This window comes from Camelus dromedarius, chromosome 24 (genome assembly GCF_036321535.1).
Source record: "Camelus dromedarius isolate mCamDro1 chromosome 24, mCamDro1.pat, whole genome shotgun sequence".
In the NCBI taxonomy this organism is placed as follows: Eukaryota; Metazoa; Chordata; class Mammalia; order Artiodactyla; family Camelidae; genus Camelus; species Camelus dromedarius.
In genome coordinates this window covers 16,391,411-16,410,325 of record NC_087459.1, presented here as the reverse complement: position 1 = coordinate 16,410,325, position 18,915 = coordinate 16,391,411, and the positions used below count along the sequence as shown (strand labels likewise).

The 18,915-nt window shown below is 42.7% G+C and overlaps 1 protein-coding gene across 1 annotated transcript in view; it reads left to right on the top strand.

Moving 5' to 3' along the window:
• DNAH3 (dynein axonemal heavy chain 3) overlaps positions 1-18,915 on the top strand; it is a 150,344-nt gene that overhangs the window by 7,287 nt on the left and 124,142 nt on the right. The window contains exons 4-13 of the mRNA XM_064478501.1: positions 935-1,039; positions 1,585-1,807; positions 4,524-4,596; positions 4,862-5,033; positions 6,898-7,087; positions 8,427-8,622; positions 11,931-12,056; positions 12,855-13,050; positions 14,864-15,043; positions 18,612-18,748. Coding sequence (XP_064334571.1) covers positions 935-1,039; positions 1,585-1,807; positions 4,524-4,596; positions 4,862-5,033; positions 6,898-7,087; positions 8,427-8,622; positions 11,931-12,056; positions 12,855-13,050; positions 14,864-15,043; positions 18,612-18,748 — 1,598 coding nt within the window. The remainder of the gene's footprint in view (positions 1-934; positions 1,040-1,584; positions 1,808-4,523; positions 4,597-4,861; positions 5,034-6,897; positions 7,088-8,426; positions 8,623-11,930; positions 12,057-12,854; positions 13,051-14,863; positions 15,044-18,611; positions 18,749-18,915) is intronic.

The following is an 18,915-nucleotide window of genomic DNA, read 5'->3' as shown; positions in this document are numbered from 1 at the left end:
TTATGAGGTTGAGTCATCAGTGAGGGATTGGTTGGGGCATGGGGATGGCTAACATCTGCTTCATATACCACCCCCCCACCTTCCCCTCCACCTTCTGCCAATTACCCGGCATGACATAATTTGCCAACCCAAATAAATCAAATCAATTCAATAATGTCTCATCTTACATAGTTCAGTCTACAGTCATTGCCTAAGGTGAAAAATCACAGAGAGCCAAAACTGGGTTTGCAAGCCCCTTAAATCATCTTTAAAGTGCTGTAAAGCAAGACCTCTCACTAAGTCCAGCCCAGCAGTTTTCCTCCACAGCCCCAGAGGAAGTAGTTGTCTTGCATGTGGAGGCTGCATGTAGACTGGAACACAGGCAGCATCGCTCAGCACTGCAGTCACCTTCAGCTCTGAGGGGAACAGGCCCTGGGAACTGAGAGCGGCTGTGGGAGCCACAGGTTCACCCCTACCTGAGGCTCACTCCCAAGTACACACTCATTGAATGGAATGGTGGCCTCAAACACCCACACAGTTTTTCTTTTCACAGGAAGCACAGAGGTACGTAAGTGTGTGTTAAACACAAGTAAAATACAATGTCACTGCATAAGCAGATTTCTATTTGGAGTTTTGCCTATGTAAAACACAAGAGTCAATTTTTACAAGTCAACCCCTTTAATCACAACCCAGGGTAGGGTGGCTGTGGGTGCCCTCAGAATTTGAGCTCTTCCCAGGGTGAAAAATATCTGAATTTTCTCATAGAAGGGTAGCTGAGAAGGAAACACTAGAGGAGAGACGTTAACAATTAAAAACTGAAACCTACACGATGGATGGGGGTGAGAAGGGTGCTTTAGGCACAGAACTCTGAGGACCCCTTTCCTCCTCATCAGCCTCATAGGGTTGGAAATCTTTCCTAATTCCTGAAGAGTGGCTGTGTGTCTGTTTCCCACAGATCCCCAAAAGTGACTCAATACATCACATGAGCCACTCCCAGACGCGGCCGGAGTTGCCCCCTCTGCCTGCTTCTGCCAATGAGGAACCATCTGAACTCTATCAAGTATGTTCACCTGCCTGCTACTCTTCTGCTGGCACTAGTGGGGGGCAAACAGTCAGATTTGACAAGTGGGATTAGCAGCCTTGGTCATTCCTGCTTCTGGAAGAGGTGACAGCAAGAGGGGAGAAAGCTATGCTGTAGGATAAACGTGAATTAGAATCTAGCCTTCTCGCTTACCTGCTGCATTGTTTAAACTCTCTGAACTTCTGCATCTTCAACTATAAAATGAGAACAATTATTTCTGCCTTATAGCCAAGTCCATGGCAATAAAAACAATAGATGTAAATTACCTGGCTCACAAACTTACTGGATACTGAAAGTCTGCTGTAACCCTTGTCATCAGAAATCATGCTCACAGGGGTCAGAGAAGTACAGTTGGTGTTTATTCAGAAAGTGTATTTGCACTGTGTGTGCAGAAGGTAGAACCTCAGTGTAAGGCATGTGGGAGTCCATGAGGCTCATTGGGAGTGTCACCCGGGCCCCAAAGAGCCCAGGCTCCCTGAGAGATGTCCTCCTTCATCCTTCACTCTGCATTTTTTCCCCTGTAGACAGTCATGTCGCACAGCTTTTATCCCCCCTTGATGCAACGCACATCATGGACCCTGGCTACACCCTTCAAAGAGCAGCAGCACCACCGTGGACCCAGCGACTCCATTGCCAACAACTATTCCTTGACCGCCCGGGACCTGAAGCTGAAGGACCTGCTGAAAGTCTACCAGCCGGTCACCATCAGTGTCCCGAGAGAAAAGATCATTCAGGGGCTGCTATCAGGTATTTCTGGCAGTGTGCCATACCTGCTCAGGATGGCGCTTAGGAGTGAGAATTCTAATCTTGGGTTCTAGTCCTGGCTCCACCTTTTGCTGCAGCAAACCTTGGGTAGCCTCATGGAGCCTCAGTCTCCTCATCTATGAAATGGGAATGATTGTAATGGCTAACATTGCACTTACCATATACCAAGCACTGCTCTGTGTACTTGTTGACTGTTGCATCACCAGTCACTTCCAAACTCAATAGTTTAAAACAATCACCATTTATTATCTTGTGGTTTCTGTGGGTCAGGAATCTGGGCATGGCTTATCTGGCTCAGAGGCACTCACAGGTGTGCAATCAAGGTGTCAGCCAGGGCCACAGTCATCTAACAGCAACCAGGGAAGGACCCTCTTCCAAGCTTACTCACATACCCTGGTGCCTATTGGTCACAGACATCAATTTCTTGCCATATGGGCCTATCTGTAGGTAGGGCAGCTCACAACATGACTTCTGGCTTCCCTTAGAGGGAATGAGGGAGAGACCAGGAGAGAAAAGAGAGCAAGTAAGACAGAAAACACTGTCATTTTGGAACTTAATTTTGCAGGTGACACGCTATCACTTTTGCCATTTTGTTTGTCAGAAGCAAGTTGCTAGGTCCAGCCCACACTCAAGAGGATTACACAGGGGCATGATTCCAGGAAGTGGGGATCCTTGGGGACCATCTTGGAAGTGGCTTTCCACAGTACTTTATATGTATTTATTTAGTCTCACCAGGTACACATACATGTGCTTAAGGATATCCTTTAGTAATTCTTGTCAGAGGTGTGTTTGGGCCTCTCAGTCTGCCTGCTATCTCAAACTCATTTTCGTATTTTTCTTTATTCTTTCTGTGCTTCTTCTGGGTGATTCCTTAACAATATCTTCCAATTCACTAATTTGCTCTTCAGTTCTATTCAGTCTTGAGTTTATCATGTCTAGTGAATTTTTTTTTAATCTTTTCATTTTCAGATTTTCTAATTGGTCCTATTTCTGGGTACCACCCTTGCCAATTTCTTATTCTATTCTCATGGACATAGCCCTTTCAATATCACTTGGAGGATCTTAAACATTTTTTGGGGGGCAATATTGGCTTTGCTGTATCATTTCCATTTTGTGAATATGTCTATCGATTGTTGAATTTATTGGCTATCTTTCTTCATATTTGTTTTTCTCTTGTGTTCTGGGATTTTAGTTTGCTGGCTTATGTTGAGAACTTCTCCCCTTCTTGCTACCTGCATTCCCCATTTGTTAGCTGAGGTATAATTTACACACAATAAAATGGACAGATCTCAAGTATTCATTTCAGTGAGTTTTGACAGTTGTTTATATCATAGAGCCACCACCCAAACAAGATATGGGGCATTTCCATCACTTTCTAATTTCTGTCACCATAGATTAGATTTGTTTGTTCTCACATGTAAAAGTACTCAAACAGTGTACTCTTTTGACATACCTTTTTAAATCTTGCTTTTTTTCCCATATGCCTTCATCTGGCATCTTAGGATCCCAAATTAGTAGCAGATCTTTTATCGCTGGCTTCAGGCTCCCGTCCTAAGGTGATGTTTGGGGATCTTGTAGATCTGGTCCCTGAGGCAATGTGAGGCTTGGCCTGGTTATTGTCAGCCTTTCTTTGCTATCTCTGGTCACCATGTGGATTGGGGACACACGTGCTTTATCTGCACGACAGTGTTGTTGCCTTTTCAGCCTGTCTTCATGGGTAGGGCAGCTCTGGCTTTATGCTGAGAGCCTTGCTGCAGTCCCCACAATCACGGTGTGTTTGAAATTTTATTACTTCCCCAGGTATCAAGCACCTAACTACTTCTGCTCCCTTCTGGCCTCAGAAGCCAAGTTTAAGACTTTTACTTCACACTGCGTTTATTTCCGGTCCACATAGAAGAGCATCTTTTTGAAAAATGCATTGTCTTTCTAATTTTAAAGAGTTTTTTGGTCTGTTATTGTTGTATCTGGAGTAGACTGAGGAAAACAAAATATGAACTCAAAATACATCTTGACCAAGAGTCTTCAGTTCTCTTTGATTCTCTCAGAATGTCAGTTTCATATTTGTATGTCTTTAACATGTCTGTATGACTTGTAAATTTCCTTAGGCTAGAAACTTAAGTAAGTATCTAAGGTTTAATAATAGGGTTTTATATTACTTATTGGATTTATTTATTGCAAATGATGTTTATTGTAATACCTTCTATTTATTACAAATGATATTGGTTTTTCTATTTGTAATAATTATATTTATTTCAAATCATACTGGTTTTTCTATTTGTGATAATCGTATAATTTTTCCTTTAAAATAAATATATTAAGTTTAAAGGTCTGAATCTCTTTAAAGAAAAATATTAAACAGTAATACACCTGATGTTTAGAAAATAGACCATATAGGATTGGGGAGTGAATTGAGCAATTATTGATACTCCTCCAATGTATGAGAGAACAGGGGTGTGCTTATCCCCATTTCACAGCTGTGCAAGCTGAGGCTTGGAGTAATGAAGTCACTTCTTTAGGGTCACACAGGTTGTTAGTGGTACAGGTGGGACCAGGGCCCACATGTCTTGCCTCTTCCCACCATGCCAAATCCACTACCCTTAGTGTGCTCCTGGACTGCCCTGAGACGCACGTCCCTATAGACTGAGGATGGCCCAAGGCCACTGTGCATCACTGATGTCTTTCTTTCCCACTGTTGTAGCAAGTAAAAGCTCATCAAAGCCCAACAAGAAGAAAATGAAGTTCTCCCCCAAAGGCAAAGAGGATCCCATTGGGTAAGGTGTTCCTATGGGCGCAGGGGATTGCGGGACACCAGGCTGAATGAAAGAAGGCTGTGGTCTCACGGAAGCCACACTCTGCTTGTTGACTTTAAAGCATCCCTAGATACCTAGTTACTCATGTTTTTCTCCCCACCAGTCCTCTTAACCTAATTTTTTGAGGCTCTTGATAAAAATAAATCAGCCAACTAAGCCAAACCAATGCCAACAAACCTATAAGGTATTCCGTGGAACCAAGGGCTGAGCTGTGCCTGCTTTTCAGGACCAGGTTGGCCTGTAACACCTCAGCCTCCTCACCTATGAAGAAAGAGGTAGTGACTTTGACCCTGCCAGGAAGCAGACCAATGAGTCCTGAAGAGCAGATTGGTGTGATGTTACAGCAGGAGATGGAAATAGAAAGTAAAGAAACCAAACCATCTGAATCAGACTTGGAGGTACGTTCTTGTTGCCTCTTTTCTCTCAATTTGCTAAGTATTACTTTTGGCATCTCAGTGATCCTAAACTGGGGAGAAACAGCAGAGTCACCTGGGGAGTGTTTTAAAAATACGGAAGTCCAGACCCCATGACAGACTACTGAATAAGTGTGTGTGTGTGTGTGTGTGTGTGTGTGTGTGTGTGTGTGTGTGTGTGTGAATTCTCTGCTCTGGTAAGTCTTAGAAATCGGTGCCTTTGAGTCCTCTTAGAACATAGGTTGCAAAATGGTGACCCATAGGCTAAGGTTGTCAGATTTTGAAAAATAAAAACAAAACATAAGACATCCAGTTAAATTTGAACTTCAAATAAACAATGAATAATTTTTCAGTATAAATATATCCCAGTGCATCCTGTATCTTATCTGGCAACCCCTACCATGGGCTGAATTTGGCCTACAGATGTGTTTTGAAAATGAAGGAACTCTCACATAAGCTAGATTTCTAACTTCTCTTGAAAAAAATATGATATTTGAAGCTAAACAGTAGCTACATCCTTTAGATAAGAAAGGCATTCTCTGGTTTGTCTCAGTCTCCACCATTCCTTATTATTTTCTTATGTCCAGCCAACTTTCAGTTATTAACATTACCTACTTGGTCCCAGACAGACTTTTGAGTTTCCAACCCCTATCTTAAAAGAAGAACAAAAAAACTTTAGAGCAAATAGCTTGTGAATTTATAGTGTATAGTGAAAATGATTAATAATAAAAACTCACAGTGACTGAGCATGTGCTATTAGCAAAATTCCATGCTGAAACACCCTCTAGAGGCTTGGCCCCATTTAAGACCTGGGAACTATGACTATTCGTGTTGTCCTGGCATGGAAATTGGGGTGGAAACTGATTAAGCAACTTGCTCAAGGTTATACAGTCAGTAAGAGGCAAAACTAGAACTTAGACCAGGTCTGGCTGATACTAAATGTCTCTGTGCCCTTCGATGCTGCACAGCATTCCTCAGACTTGTCTGAAGGATCACCTGGGGTGCTTGTTAACAAATCCCAAGCTCCTTAGGAAGGGCCTATGAATCTGCATTTTAACAGGAGCCTCTCTCCTCACCTTAGGCAGTTCTCATAAGAAGGGAAGTTTGGAAGTTTGTTCCGTATTAAGGTTGGAGAGACATAAACTCAACATCTGACCACAGACAATTGGCACCGAAGCTCAAAGCTTGTCTCCAAACCCTTTCCCTGTACTTTGTGCTTCTCATCCACCTGAAATTGTTCGTTTCTAGAGCCACTCAGCCACCCAGTAGCTTGGAGGCAAGCCCTAAATAAGCAAAACTTCCTGACATCACCAGGTTATTGGACATTTTTGTTCAGTTGGTGTGTTTATGTTGCTTTTCTAAACTCCAAAGTCCCATGGTTGGATTAGAACTAGTGTAAGTCTCACTTGGACTTAAAGGTTTCTTCCCCATGGACAGCTACAAGCCGCAGGATCAAAGTGCTTCCTTTGTGGAGGATCGTTGTTGTTGAGGAGGGCAAGCTATCTGAGTTCATTTGAGGAGCTTGTCATTCTTCTTAAAGCTCATCAGATATGCTGCCTCCATCCCTGGCCTCAGTGCTCCTTCCACTGTTCCTATCTGCATGGCAGGTGACAAGTCCTTCCTTACACCCCACTGACATCTCTGGCTTCAACTGACTCCCCTAGAGTCATGAGGAATACTCACCAGTGATCTTATTGCAATGAGTATGAAGCCACAGGCCCAGAGCAAGTGAAGGGTAGAGATGGGTACTGTGTGATCAGGGCTCCTTGGCGGCTGATGGGTGTGGGCAGGTGGGCACAGTTACCAATTGATTATGATCATTTTCTTGCTGATGGTTTGTTTATGGAAGAGATACTATTACTATTTGACCAATGGAATCCGAAAAGACATGATTGCCCCCGAGGAGGAAAAAGTGATGGCTCGGATTTCAAAGCTTATTTCTAACACACTGCTGACAAGTCCCCTTCTGAAACCCCTGATGACCGGCCTTGTGGAGGAGAAGGAAAATGACTATTACAGCAGCCTCATGAAAAGCATCGGTAAGGCTGGGCATGAATGGGGCAGGGGTTCCTAGGTGGAGGGCCCCTCCCTTCCTTTCACTGTCAGTCCTCCACCCTGGTTCCTCTGAAGGTGCCAAAAATGTAGTTTAACTTTTCCTTCAAATGCTCCCCAACACCACCACTCATGCCCACACTGGTACTTCCCGCACTTTAAGGGGCATCTGCATAATCTGAGGATCTTGTGAAAATGCAGATTATGATTCAGTAGATCTGGGGAGAGACCCAAGATCCTGCACTTCTAACAAGCTCCCAAGTGGTGCAGGTGCTACTCACCCTGGGGCAATGCTGTAAGTAGCAGGGACCTGCTCACATTTAAAAATCTAGCTCAGGACCCCCTCTTCCTTCTAATATTTTGATGTCTGCAACCCTCAGTGATCACTCCATACTCTTCATTCATAGCACTTCTTGTTTCTGCTTTGAACTCATCCCACTTTGGAACTTCTCTGGTGCCATTATTTCCCTACCGGTTTTTAACGCTGGCACTATTTCTCATGAGTCTCAGTTCCCGTATTAGGTGTTAGTCAACGTATCGTTGATCCTTGCTCCCCTCCATCCTTAGCCCCACGTGTTGTACTCACAGTAGGTCCTTTAAAAAAATTTCCTAATTAACCTTCTAATGGTGTCAGCACAATGGCTCCTTATCTACTGTAGGCTAGAACCAAACTTATAAGGATAAATAAATAAAGTCCTTCAAATTTCAGCCTCAACCTACTTCTCTAGTCTTATCACCTTGAACTCTATCACTAGTACCTGATACTCCTGCCGCAGGATGGCTCACAGCTCCTTGAGCCTATGGTGCAAAGGACCTGGAACTGCACTTCTTATCCTAACAAAATCCTACTCTTTCTTTATGGCCCAGCTTGAATGTTACTTCCTCTTTAGGGCTTTTGCCTTAGCTTGTGAAATATTTGGCCTCTAAATTTCCACTCATAGGTATCTGGTGCCATCCATTGTGTTTATTTTTTTTTATGTAACTTCTTTGGTATGAGAAATAAATTAATGACTAACACGGTCTCAGCAAATACTGGTTCATTGACATGCATGATGCTGGATATCCTAACAGGACTCAACTCCAGATTCTAAGTGCTCAAGACTGTGCAGTTATATTCCTCCTCCCCCCTGAAATATCTCACATACCAACAGAGTGCAACCTACCCAATTTAGTTACACCCCAAGGATTGCTGATGACCTTGTAAATGAGGGAGCATTTCCAAGTGTAAGTGGACAGAAGCTCATTTACCTTGTAAGCGTTGAGGCTAAGAGCACAGAGTGTTCAAAGTCCCTGCTTAATAACAAGCGTTTGCCCTGCTGGTTATAGTTGATTACATCCTCATGGACCCAACGGAGAGGAAAAGACTCTTCATCGAGAGCATCCCCCGCACTTTCCCGCAAAGAGTGATCCGGGCCCCTGTGCCCTGGCACAGTGTCTACAGGAGTGCCAAGAAGTGGAACAAGGAGCACCTGTACACAGTGAACCCCATGATACTCAGCCTGAAGGAACTGTGGTTTGCAGAGTAAGAAGTGCCCCCGTCCCTTTTCTTTCCCTTTCTTTATTGCTTCCACACATAAGAGAGCATCTTACGTGGGAGGAGCCTTGTGCTTGAGGTAAAATGACAAAAAGTCCTAGACCAAAAGTGCACGTGTGCTGTTAAGTGACAACTCTCCGTGCAGGGCTCAGTGGCCCTCCTTTGTGCTCCCACAGCACCCAGTGCCTGTCTGTAGGCACTGGAGCTTACTGGTTAGGAGGACTTGCTTAGAGCTAGCCCGCTCAAGCTTACTTCTAACTCTACTGCGTCATAGGTAACATCTTTATCTCTAATTTTGGGCTCCTAAGAGTTCCTACTTTCTAGGGTTGGTAGGAGGGTTAAATAATACATGCAAAATGCTTAGAACAGGGCTTGGTGTAGGTATCCAGTAGGTATTGTTTACACCTCCATGATGACATGTATCCCACTGCATTATAATTGCGTGTTTACTAGTTTCTTTCTCTCTAGCCTAAGCAATGAAATTTATGGGGGCTCGAGTCTTGTTCCTTTAAGTAACTCAGTGCCAGCACAGGGTTGGCAAGCAGTGGGCTCAGTTACATTCAGCCATGACTAAACTGGCCACAAATACTGTGGAAGTGCAGAGAAGGCAGGAGTCACTTTTTTTTTCTCTCTTTCATTTTTCTACATTTAGATGTTATTCACGTATCTTAAAACTTACCCTTTTAAAGTATACAAGGCAATAATTTTGAGTATACTTAGATGTGCGTAACCCTCCTGAAAATACTGGAAATATTTTCATCATACCTACAAGAAACCCTGTACCCACTAGCTATCACTCCCTCTTTCCCCTTCCAGCCACTACCCCTTATCCCTTCCGCTCAGCCCCTGGCAACATTAATCTGCTTTCTGTCTCTATGGATTTACCTATTCTGGATATTTCATATAAATTGAATCATACAACATGTGGCCTTTTGTGTCTGACTGCTCACTTGGCATATTACCTTCAAGGCTCATCCATATTGAAGCATGTATTAATACTTTACTCCCTTTATGGCTGTATAATATTCCATTGTATGGCTATACCATAGTTCGTTTATCCATCAGTTGCTCTGGGAAGAAAGATTGATTTTTTTTATGAGCCCTTCAAGAAGGGTTGCAAATCCTAGTGGGAGAATGAGGCCACCAGAGTTCATCAAAAGGTCAGGCTAATTAAATGATAAGCTGCCATCATCTAGGTTTTTTTATTAGAAAAATTAGAGGCAAATATGTTTATGTAACTTGATTGGTTGAACTCAATTAGCAACTCAAATATTTTGTTTGAGGAGGATCTCTGTTGAATGTGTTTAGTCTTAGGGGAGCCTCGTCACTTGGATAACTGACTTGTTTTTCGCCCTCTTAGTTCCACCTAGAATGAGCCCACCAATGATAAGAAATAAGCACATTCCCTTCTTTGAACTGAATTCAGTTTTCTAAGGCATTGAAGGTGCTAGTTAGGACACTGGAAAAAAATTTTTTCTGATGAGGCAGAAGTGTATAAAGTAATAACTTACAGAATGGGCTCTGGAACTAGACTGCCTAAGGCCTGGTTCCTGCTGTGTTCCTGATGAATTCTGTAATTTGGGGGAAGCTAATCTCTCTAGACCCCTGTTTCTTTACATGCAAAATGTGAATAATAACTACTTCCCCCATGGGGTTTTTGGGTGAAGTGCTTAGAACAGTGCTTCGCATACAGTAGTTGTTCAACAAATGAAGGCACTGCTTTAACTACAAGCATGTTTATGGCCTCAAAAAAAAAAGAGTTAACTTAGAAATTAACAAGAATGTCAGCCACGGGGCTGATAAAATTGCCAGAAGTTCAGTGCTAAAGAGGAGATGCAGGTGAATTTAATTTGACCAGATAGTGAAGATGACAAATTATTGAATGTATAGCTTCTAGTAAAAGAAGGACTCTTACTACTTGCTTTTCATGGTTCCCTGAAGAAGCTTATGTAGGCAACAAAGGCACAAAAGTGAACCAGAATCATTTAGAAGGTTTTTGTCAGCTGAACCAAAAAATCAGCAATGAGAAAGATTTGTTAAGGAAATACTACAAAACAATTTTCTTATGTGGTCTTCGCTATTTAGCTTTAAACATTTTAAAAGGTTACTTAGTGAACAGTGAAGGGTGAGGAGTTTAGGGGCCAGAATGAGGGTTGTGGTATGAAGAAAGAGCAGATTTTTCTGCCCAACGTGGGAAGTTTGTTAGGATTGAACTGAAGTAACATAATTATGGGATGGTGACAAGGGCTGTGCCAAAGATGAGTATCAAACGTGTGTGGAGGGTGAGGTCCTCACCTCCTGTCCTTCCCTAGCAAGGGCTTTGTGACTGATCGGACAAGAAGAAGACTAAGTTCGCTCCCCCCACCAAAAAGGAATAGAAATGCAGACTACAGGATTTCAGGAGGATGAGGGAACATGTCTGTGGGTCATTACAGAGGATGATGAAAATGAGAAGCCAGAGCTGAGACAAGCTAAGAAAGTGAGCAAAGATCTAGTTTGGGAAGTGGTAAGCACTGATGATTTAAAAGGGTGATTTATAAATGAATGGAATTGGTGTCAGGAAGTGAAGTGGTGGCCCTGAAGCTAAAAAGGGCCTTGGGGAGTGTGTTTACCTTTATGGGCAGCACCTCCATTAATCTGAGAGAGACAGGAGAAGGTAAGAACATCACTGGAGAGGGCAGAAAGAAGTTCGTGGTTCATGTAACAGTTATTTATTGAGTGCCTGCACTGTACAAGGCACTGTGCCAAGGGATGCTGTGGGCGTCTTGGGGAGCCTACCAGCTGTGGGGGTAGGTCTTTTGTGTTTTTTTGGTTTAGACCAAAGCAGTTCTCCAAGTTGTCTTGAGTAGCTCCCCCAGGTGCCACACTGAATATTGAGTGGAACCCACTTGAGCATCAGGGTGGTGCTTTGCTTATTACCCTGTCCTCTGTGTCTTCAGTGTTGGAAAGAACTTTGATTTGTCCATTTGGTATCCCAGTTCCCAGCCAGTTAATACCAAGTCAGTGTCAAAACTCCACTCCCTAGACGGGTTACCTGGAGCAGGACACATAGGAAGGCTCAGTAACACCTCAGTAACACCTGCTCAGTGACACCTTCTGGTTTATTCACTCTGTGCACGAGTTCTCGTGGACTATCCACTCTGTTCTCAGACTCCCAGGGTTTTCAGATATAATTAATCTGTTTAAATCTCTTCTCATTGAAAAATGAAAATATTTGTTTCCTTTGAACCCCCTCCTACAGAATTTGTTATTAAGCATCTTCTCAGCTAAGGAAGTTCTCCCCTCTCTTTCGGCAGATTTAGAGACCTCCGGTTTGTCCGAACAGCAGAATTACTGGCGGGAAAATTACCTCTGCTGCCTCATGAGTATCAGAATGTCATCCAGAAACACTGCAGGGAAGCGCGCCAGATTCTCCTCAGCAAGTCAGTGTCTGCTTCAGCATGGGGCTGCATCATGGTGTCATAAAGACCAAAAACTCTCTGTAGGGAAAACTGGTACCCAGCCTGGAGGTTGCACAAATATTGCTGACTTCTCACTGACATCTTCCTCTGTCCTCTCCCTGCCGTGTTCCCATCCCCGACAGCCACCCTCTCCTCATGTCCACTGCTCTTCAACCCTCACTCCTAGTCTTCCTCTGCCTTCTGAAACTCTCTCATTACCATTCCATGTTGAGAGTACCACTTCCATTCCCTCTGGAATCCTTTCGGCCCTGCTAGGTTACAGGACACTGCATTTGAATGACTTGTGTTCAGGTGGCCCAGATAAACACCTGCAAGGTTCCAATGATGGGAGTTTTCAGTCACTTGAACAAGTCCTCTCTCCTTTGCAAATGCCTGCAGGACTATGTCCAGAGCCAGAAAAATTCCCTTTTGTGACATGATGATGCTAATACCTACCAAATGATTGTGCAATAGCTGGCACATAGCACCTATTAAATGTAATTATTACCCCTACCACTGTGGCTACTGCTAGTACTTCTCTGATAGAGTAAAACTTTCTTAGCAACCAGAAAAGAGACGTGGTAGGATGCAAAGGCCAGTGGTTCCCATTGGGAATTAGAAATTTGGCAGGTGAGGTGGCCCGGGATATGAAAGTACCAACTTGCAAAGCTGCTTAGCGGGAAAGGAGCCATCTGTCTTGTTGTGGAGAGTGGGGAATGGCTAAGAGGACTTCTTGGAGCTTGAAGAGATTCTTACTTGGATGCCGTGCTGTCTTTACAGATGGATCCCCACCTGTGCCCAGCTTTTTGTCTCACGGAAGGAACACTGGGTCTGTTTTGCTCCCAAGAGCGAATATGACTCCTCTTGTAACATTGAGGAATATTTTGCTTCTGTGGCATCCTTCATGTCACTCCAGCTCAGGGAGTTGGTCATTAAGTCTCTCGAGGACCTTGTTTCCTTTTTCATGATACACAAGGTATGTCGGGGACCAGCAGTAGAGCCTTTTGAGTGGAACGAACTGAGATAGACCCAGGATTCCACCATGTAAAGTCCTCGGCCGTGAGCCAGGCCAAAAAGTAAAACTCTTGATTTGAACACCTATCAGGTGATTATTAGTTTTTAAAAATGCTTTCTTTAAATGCACAGCAGGCTTTCCTGAGATAATTGCCTACTGCTATATTGGTAAAAAAAAAAATCTATAGAACTAGAGAAATTAAGAAAGTTTAAAGAGAGGGGAGGGTATAGCTCAGTGATTAAACTACGTGCTTAGCATGCACAAGGTCCTGGGTTCAATCCCCAGTACCTCCATCAAAATAACTAACTAGATAAATAAACTAATCACCCCCCCCCAAAAAAAGAAAATTTAAAGAAAGATTGAAAAAAAAGAAAGGAATACATACCTCCTACAGTAGGAGTGGTCACTTTTTTAATCCTCTCTATTAAAGGAATGGGTTGGAAAGGGTTTGTTATCAATCTTTGACTTGATATTTAGGGAGTGTTGTGTGTGTTTACTGCAGGTACGACTTTTGTCCTTTGGTCTTTGAAAGGGTAACTCTAACAACAATCGGCTGTATTGACCTCATTAATAATTTCCTTCATGAAACTACTTCAATGAACTTGAAATAAAAACTGAAACACTTGAATCCTGGTTTTCAAAGCATCCCTTACATTTAGATAACCTAGGGATCGAGGAAGATTCTTTTGGGTTTTATACCATGTATACATTGTACCTTAAAAAGAGGGATAAAATTTTAAATCACTTAGAAAAGGAAAAGGTTAAATTCTAAGCGTTTTTCCAAATAAAGTGAAAATGAACAGTTTACTTTTTGCTCCAAAAATGTGGAAGTGACACTGCTGAATTTAGACTTCAGCCTTAGTAACCTGCGGTGGACTAATCTATACATATCACTGTAGTTGTCTGCTTCACTAGGCAGAAGAAACTCAGATGTGAGAACAAGTCTCACTCTCAAATTCCACTCAAAGGGAAAAGTAGAATCTTCGTCTGTCTGAAAGAAAGGAAATCCATGGGTATTTGATACACAGTAGACATTTAACTAATGTTGATCAGCAGTCGTTAAACCGATCTAAGAAATCTCTAGAGTCAACTGCTTGGACAAGCACTTTACAGCTGCCCTGTGCCAATTTCATTAGGGGAATTGGAAGTATTTCCCCCACACCAATATTTCTGTCACAGGAAAGTTGACATTTTGAGTGTCTAAAACAGACTACATGCTGATTAGCAAGTCCATTTGAGGTCTACAGATAACTATTTATACTTTTGGATTCAGCTAATACATTTTTATTGAGCACCTATTATGTGCTAAATGCTATCTCGGGTATTTTGGAGGAGGTAGATGGTTCAGACACAGATCCTGCCGTCTAGAGTAGAGAAGATATGATCTGCATGTAAATCTCCGTATGAGAGAAAGGTAAAATACCATGAGGAAGTGGAAATAGAGAAGTTCAGAAGTGGGAGATTGTTTCTTGCTGGGAAACAGGGAGGCTTCCTGGAGGAGGGGATTTTGAGCTGAGTTTTGAAGGATGGGAAGGACTTGGAAATAATGGTAAAGGAATTTCCAAGCAAAGTAAGCACACTGAATGAAAGCTTTGATGAAGAGGGCCGGGGTTAGCTCAAGTAGGCTCAGCCATACCTAGCCCTTACTTTAAACATGAATAGTACACCATACCTTTCATTTCCTTTTCTGTAGTCTATGAACGGGTAAAATTCACTCCCTTGATTCTGGAGGGTTCCATTTTGTAACTATTGCCATATCTTATGTCTCTTGAAGGATGGGAATGATTTTGAGGAGCCCTACCAAGAGATGGAGTTCTTTATACCTCAGCTAATCATGATGAAACTTGAAGTCAGTGACCCCATTATTGTCTTTAAACCATCTTTTGATGACTGCTGGGAATTAATACACAACTCTTTCTTGGAAATTATTAAGAACTCTAAGGGGATTCCCAAGGTATGGTATTCACTTAATTATTCATTTGTATTCTTATTCATGTGTTGAATAAAATACATTTTAAGTGGCCATTTGTACAAAGGAGGGTTTTACTTTGGGAGCTATATCCTGAGTACATCCTCTTGAGCACGGAAAGAGAATCTGGGACTTAAAGAAATGTCCACACATCCAAGAACTGTGCTTTTAACATGAGTTACTTTGTGGGAAAGTAGACTCCCCCCATGATACCAGCCTCAAAAGGGCAGATGTGTCACAAGCCATGTCCAGCTTAGGGTAATAATTCATGATGGATCAATTGCCATGCACTTTGCCAAGGATTTTCATAAAACTGCATCTAATTTAGTTCTTGACGTTCCATGTATGTGTTTGTTTATCTCACTGTAGTCTTCTAGGGAAGAGATTGAGACTTCCCTTCCTGACCCAAGCCCTTTTCCAAGTCTCCTTTCCAGGATAACATTACTAATTAGATTCCAGACACTTGTTAGCAGGCTTTAGAACCAGGCAGGATCACCTGCACAAGTGTGACTCTTTTGCATTCCATCCTCTATTTCCTTCTGGGTGGTTGGTGTGGCAGGAGGACCAGTGTCCAGCCCTGTACAGGGAAGGGACCTGTTGGGGTATTCTCCCCACCCCCATGCACTATGTATGATGCCTTGGATGCTCGTAAGTACTCCTCTTTGCGGTTCTGTACGTAGAGGGTTCTAAGGGCTCACGATTAGAGTTGGAGTTTGTGGGGAAGCATGTGAAGCCACATGCTCTAGCTGATTTCACCAGAGAACTCTAAATTTCGGGTTTTGAACAAAGTCTGGCTAACAAGAAAACTGATGTGTGGAGGGAGAAGAAAACAGTGGGCAGCTCTCCTACAATTGGTATCCCTAGGAAGGAAATGAAAGAGAAGTCCCTGTAGTTTGGAAGGATGGTGTGGGGGCTTGGGGACAGATCAAGTACGTACCACTCAAGTTCTCCTTCACCACCATGGATCAGCAGTGTTTGCAAGCAGCTGGGCTGGGAGAGCCCAGGGTGTGTGTGGCTGCTGCTGCAAATAGCCCAGCAGGGGCTAGTGGTAGATCTAGTGGATTGTGATGCCCAGAAGACATAGTCACAGGTCACAGTTTGTAGCATATTTGAAGACAGGCCCAAGTAAATGCCATTGACTTTATTAGACTATGAGAAAAAGCAGCCCAGGCTCTGAGTTCTCCATCTAGAGATGCCCGTCGCACTGTCTCCCTCCTGGCACCCCCTCACGCTGTTTTATCTCTGAACTAGGTAGTGACATTTTAAAAGAATAGTCCCTCAGTTTGGATATCTAAGAAGAATATCGAAGAACATCAACAGGTAGACAGTACTCCCAGCCCCTACCAGTCCTGCCTTATTTATGGTTAAAGATGAGTTTCAAAAGTTGGAGGGGGGGGCATTAGCATGAAATGTTTGAGAATAGTACTCAAGGTACAGAAAGAAAGCGTATTTGTATGAAAGTTGCTAGAGAAAACCAAAGTAGATATTAGAAAACATTTGTCTTAGCAAAAAACTGAGAAAAACATGGATGTCTAATGCTGACTGTAATGAAAAGAGGTGAATGAGAGGCATAAATAAAAAGAAGCTGAATGAGATAAGGGAAGGATTTTCTAAAATGGGAAATGCAATAAACAGAATTTAAAACAGCATTAGCTGCAACGTTGATGCATTACTTTCATAATCAGGAATTATATTACTAGGGAATGGGGCTGCTTGGGCCAGTCTCGCTCGCGATGGGAGAATTTTCTCATGCAAAGTGCCGGAGAAATGCCAGAGTCAGAGAAGTATGCAGGTATGAGCACTGAAGGTGATGACAAGACCAAGAAGTCCAGATCAGAGAGCCGGGAAGATAAGCAGAGAGGAACCATAATTGATAATCTTACCTGGAAACAGCACTGTTGTTCTCTGCTCAGTTCTACCGGACTCTTCTGCAGGGCTGGGGAGAACCAGCCACGTTTAAAGGGCAACGTGAGGTGTTGCTTCCCCTTTTGATGGAAGACTTCTCCCATGAGACAGTCCACTGTCCTACCCACCCGTGACCTGTCGCATGGCCTGAATGCTTCAGCTGTGCGGCCCTAAGCCATTTCCTTTGTATCCTTGCTTTCAAACACTGTCTACAGTATGGCTATGGCAAAGACGCTGCTCCTCCACCGGTTTAAAAGCCTTCGAACTGTCCAAGGAGGGAGGACAAAGATCAGTTACACTTGCTTTTGCTCCTTCCTACATTGATGCATTCTCATCAGCTGTATATAACTCAGTAAAACACTCTGAAGAACCTTTTGTGAGACGGATCACTAAAAACTCTCTTAGCAGGGAGGGCAGCAGAAGGCAATGGGTCCAACAAATCCAAGGCAAAGGCAAAGTCCAGCAAGGACTTTGCAGCCTGCGTGCACCATGCAACCGAGAACAAACTCAGATACACCCATGCTGTTATGAAGCTGGGAAGAGCTGAATACTTTTCGTGCCTCAAGATCATAAAGACACAGCTTTTTTTCCTCTCCACTGAGAGGAGAATCTAGTATATCTCTTCTTTTCTTCAGATGAGAAAACGGAAGTCCAGAGAGAAGTAACTTACGGAAGGTCACATAGCCAGTTAGTGGCAGAGTTAGAATTAGAACCCATGTCTCTAGTAGCTTTTCTTCAGAGAGGAAAAGTGTTCAGTTGTGATGAGGGAGTAACAATCATTCACTCACACAGTGTGTATTGAGTACTTACTGTATGTGCCAAGCTCTTGTTAGGCCGTTCCCACTAGTGAAGATGTCAGATATGATCCAGGCCCATGCATTTATGTCCCATGACAAACCTAGAACAGCTTGTTACATATTCATTTAATTACAGTTGTGATGAGTGCCAAATGGGAAAAATTCAGAATGTGAGCCTTAAGCAGGGAAACCTGACATCTACCTGGGACCCAGAAGGGACTGTCTGAGGACATAAGGCTTAAAATGAGCAAGTATTTGAAAGATGAGTAGTCCAACGAGAGGGAGAGGAGAGAGAATAGAGGTAAAGGGAACAGTGGGGAGATTCCAGCACCATCCGAGAGGAAGTAGAGTAGAAATGCAGCTGATGTCCCTGGAAATGAGTCCTTTGCAGGAGATTTTACATTTTGGTGTCATCTTTCTTCTTGTATCTTTTGGAAGTCTTGCAACATTTAAAAGTGGCTTCTAGGGGAGAGGGTGTAGCTCAAGTGGTAGAGTGCATGCTTAGCATGCATGAGGTCCTGGGTTCAATCCCCAGTACCTCCCCTAAAATTAAATAAACCTAATTACCTGCTCCCCCCGAAATAAAAAAATAATTAGAATAGTACAATAATAAATAAATAAAATATTTTCATAAAAAACAAATTTCTTCTGTATAGCACAGGGAACTATATTCAATATCTTGTAATAACCTTTAATGAGAAAGAATATGAAAATGAATATATGTATATATATGCATGATTGGGACATTGTGCTGTACACCAGAAATTGACACATTGTAACTTACTATACTACAATTTTAAAAAATGAACCATTGAAAAAATTAATAAATAAAAGTGGCTTCTACTCTTTAGGTGGAATCTATCCTGTTCCCAGAGTTGAAAGGATATAATCTGATTCTTGCAACCGTCAACGCTGATGAAAAATTGGTTTCTGACTTTGTGGATCAAACTTTTGAAGTATTTCAGAAAAATCAAGTTGGCCCCTGCAAGTAAGTTGGTTTAGTTGTAACTAAGTTAGCCAGCCATTTTGGCATTGGCTTAGTGCTCTTAACTGTCATCAAATAAACAATCCCTATTTCCGCACACCTGAAACAATACACGATAAGAATAGCTAACATTTACTTACAGAGGTATTACTATTTATCCCCATTTTGCA